At 44.8% G+C, this 4,077-nt stretch overlaps 1 protein-coding gene across 1 annotated transcript; it reads left to right on the top strand.

Annotated features, from left to right (window-relative positions):
* The first annotated feature begins 331 nt into the window (after nucleotides 1–331).
* Nucleotides 332–2,667, top strand: LOC125542182. Its single transcript, XM_048705167.1, has one exon. The coding sequence runs from the start codon at nucleotides 347–349 to the stop codon at nucleotides 2,402–2,404; it is 2,058 nt and encodes a 685-aa protein (XP_048561124.1). The 5' UTR covers nucleotides 332–346; the 3' UTR covers nucleotides 2,405–2,667.
* Nucleotides 2,668–4,077: the final 1,410 nt, after the last annotated feature.

Here is a 4,077-nt window from a genome sequence, read left to right as displayed (position 1 = left end):
ATTTTCCAATGAAACTTTGGAGCTAGCGATGATCAACCCTTACGTCCAAAAAAGTTTACAATGTTCATACTACTAGTGCTAGAGTTACATACTTCATTACAAATCCATCCTTTAATTCTGCGCACATGCATCAAATTCAATTTCTAGGTGCAAAAGTGTAGTCGCCTTGTCCGAAAATATGTGGCGCGTATTTTGTTTGGTAGTATCTGAATTACTATAAGTTAGCATTACTAGGATCAAGTTCAAATTTGTTTTCACGTTACTAGAGAAACAAATACTATCCATCTGAATTCCTCTCAAAACAAACTGCCCGGGCCCAATAATGAACCTCCAATTCTTGTCAAAGATGATTTCTGAGTGTACAATTAATATCCATTTCAGCTTTGTGACAACAGTAGCGCATGTCCAACAATTCTTGAACGAGTGGGAGATCCAGTGCTTGGTGTTGGTGAGCCTCTCCCTGCAAGTCTTCCTCCTCTTCTCGGCAGGCTTCCGGAAGCGCCACATCTCTCACGTGCTCAGCGTGTTGTTATGGCTGGCCTATCTGTCGGCTGACTCCATAGCGGTCTACGTCCTCGGCCACCTCACGCTCCACACCGGCGAGGGCGACCCGCGTCACCAGCTGGTGCTTTTCTGGGCGCCCTTCCTGCTGCTACACCTTGGCGGGCAAGATACTATCACCGCCTTCTCCATGGAGGACTGCTCTCTGTGGAAGCGGCATCTGCTAAACCTGACAACCCAGTTGGCCATGGCCATCTACGTTGTGGGCAAGCAGTTGCGATGGGACAAGAAGCTTGTGGCTCCCATGGTGCTCATGTTTATCTCTGGGACGACCAAATATGCAGAGAGAATATGGGCACTCAGGATAGCTGGCTCATGGGAACCCCGGATAAGAACTTCTGGCTTGGATATACACACAATGAATACTGAGCTCGCGTCAATGTTTTCGTCAGCAGGGGAAGATGTCGATCCCGGGCGCATCGTGGAGGTTGCTATGGGTATCGGTGCATTCCAGGAAAGCATCGGGTTCCTAATGGACGTGACACCGAAAAGGTATACCCGTGGAGCTTATTACAGCCAAGCAAAGGCAATTGTTGAGAAGGTTGCCAGGGGATTTACATCTTCCGGCAATGGAGTTGATTGGGCGTACAAGTTATCCGAGATCCGTCTCTCGTTGATCTATGACCACCTCTACACAAAGTTTGGGAGCCTCAAGCTGAAGGGTTTGTTCCTGTACCGGCTAACCACTCTTGCCATAACCTCTACGGCTCTCGCTTTCTTTGTTGTAGCCAGCAAGGGAGGCAGCTACAGTGGAGTTGATGTTTGGATAACTTACGTGTTGCTTGTGGGCGCCATGGTGTTGGAGATATCCTCTGTCCTGATGTGGCTCGTGTCATCATACTGGGCATACATGACCGCATTCTTGCATCTACGAGGCCGTCGTCGAAGCAAAGCCTCCCGATGTGCAGGTAGAATATTGCTGAGCACCGTCAAGCGTCTCCGTCCCCATCCAGAAAAAAGATTGGAGTGGTCAGGAAAGGTGCAGCAGTATAGCCTGATGGATGATTGCATCCAGGCCATGGCACAACGACCTGTCAACTGGCTACTACCACAGATAATGAAGCAAGGCTACACCAGCAAGCATGTCGTCGTCTCTCCAGAGGTAAAGAAGGTGCTGCTTCATAAACTCTGTGAAATAGCCACCAGTCCAGATAGTATAGATAAGCTGGCATTTAGCGGCAGCTTCCGTGGAGAGTGGGCTGCATCTTGGGCGGCTTCTGGAGCTAGGACTCAAACAGCTGGAAGTAGTGCAGCCCAACAGGCCCTGGCGGCCAGCAACATCCAAGATATGGATCTCGTGTCAAGTGCCTTGCTTTGGCACCTGGTGACAGAGATATGCTTTATCATGTCCGAGTACGACGGCGACAAAAATGGCAAACCTTCTAACTGCATGTTCAGAACCTGCAGCCAGCAACTGTCCAACTACGTGATGTATCTTGTCGCCCAGTGCAAGGTGATGCTCGATAGCGACGGACACAACACGCTACAGGAATGTCGAAGTGTGTTGAGCTTGAGCCAGCAAATTCATCACCGAAGCGCCGCCGTCGGCAATAATAAGAGGAAGGGGTTGGTGATGGGCATCCAAGACCCCGTATTTCGCACCGTTTTTTCATCTGATGATAAGGTAGCTGGCCATTTGATCATTGTGTTGGACGAGTTGCTTGCACCTGAATCTGTAATATCAGCAGCTCACAGGTGGGAGCTGATTGCGATGGTATGGGTGGAGATGGTTTGCTACATTGCACGCAACTGTGGTTCTGGCTTCCACGCCAAGCAGCTAAGCTCCGGCGGGGAGTTCCTCACTCATGTCCATCTCCTCATCTTTCTTCTACGCACACACTAACTTTTTTTTTGTTTCTTTGCGAATCAATAGCTTTATTGATTACTCATCGGGGTTACAACAATTAATTGATCCAGAGACATCTCCTCCTCCGCTCTATAGCTTGATGTGCACATCGATGGGCCACACCAGTCCAATGTAACAGAGGATCAACAGGTTATCTTCAACCAGCTGGATGACTATCTAGTGGTAGGAGTTGTGATTGAGTTATGTAATCTTGCTAGCACCCGGTTGTTCTCATCTTAATGCTCCTTTCTTACTTTCTGTAAGACATGTTGGCCACTGGATACTTTACTCTTAATAAATACTACTCCCTCCATTCCTTATACAATGTCACAAACTCAGATTACAGATACCAAGGCAAAAATTAATTACTGCTTTGAGAGTTGACTTTTCTTTTCACTAACCGGGACCATGGATACGCCGCTTTTAGAGCAAGTACAATAGTGGGCTATAAGCCAGCTTACATGACACTTTTGCCCATGTGTAGGGAGAGAGACAGGAAAAAGGTGACAGGGGTGGGCTAACATGCAAGAATCAGCCTCTATGCATGCTACTAGGTAAAAGCATTTAACGAGAGAAAAGAGAGAAAAGGTTAAAAAAAAGGTCTAACCTTATCGGAAATCCAACTCGCTGCCCAGGCTCATCTGCTCCCGGTCAGAAAAAAATTAAAACAAATATTAGAATTTTTTTTAAGAAAATATCTGTTTTTTTTGTGTGGTGGATAATTTGATGCGTGAGGTCCGCTCCAAATTTCAACTCATTTGGACATCTCAGCAGCCCTAGGCAAAAAAGACAAACCAGGTCAGAACAATGTGTGAACAATAAACTTTTTTGCAGACCCATTTTTGTCTTTTTCGTCGAAAGCTGCTCAAATGTCCAAATGAGTTGAAATTTAGAGCGGGCCTCACGCATCAAATTATCTATCACACAAAAAACTGGATTTCTTTGAATTTTTGTAGTATTTTTTTATTTTTTTCGTCAGCGCGGGTGCAGCTGAGCCCGGGAGTAGTAATGATGTGTCCTGACCTTATAGTGAACCTTATAGTTGGCTCTGTTGTATGAGTAATTAATACTGCTAACTTTTGATGACATGTCATGTTTATATAGCCAATTGTTGGCTATATATTATTAACCATGCTCTCATGCAAGGAAGGAAAGGGAAGGAAGTAGTACATTGTCATTATGACTGCATGCATACAAGTATTAAAAGTGGTTTTCTCTTGGTCAGATTATGATACGGGTATTTGAGAGAAACCAAAATATTCATCAAGAAAGCAAAAGTGCGTGTGCTTGGATAATCTTTCTAACAGTTAATCAATAAAAGACAAAGGGTAATGATTCTTTATAGTGGCTTTATTTAATTTCCTGAAATCAATTACTATTCTGTAACCGGTCACAATTCTTTGTGCGATAAGATCATTTTTATCATTAGGAGGAAAATCAATTTACTTAGATATGCTCGTATAAACGCATGCACAGTTATCGTTATTTTTTTGCAGGAGGCAACTTTACTTAGATACGCTGGACACTTCTAGAAACAGCACAGCTAATGCATGCACAGTTATGAGCACACGAATTGTACGTTGTACATGGAACAAGGCAAGAGCGAGGATTTTATTACTCCCCACGTCCTTTTTACTTTGCATATAACTTTTGTTTAAAGTCAAAGCATC

Source organism: Triticum urartu, chromosome 1, assembly GCF_003073215.2.
Source record: "Triticum urartu cultivar G1812 chromosome 1, Tu2.1, whole genome shotgun sequence".
NCBI classification, from domain to species: Eukaryota; Viridiplantae; Streptophyta; class Magnoliopsida; order Poales; family Poaceae; genus Triticum; species Triticum urartu.
Note: the sequence above shows the minus strand (reverse complement) of the source record. Positions and strands in the feature narration are given on the sequence as shown.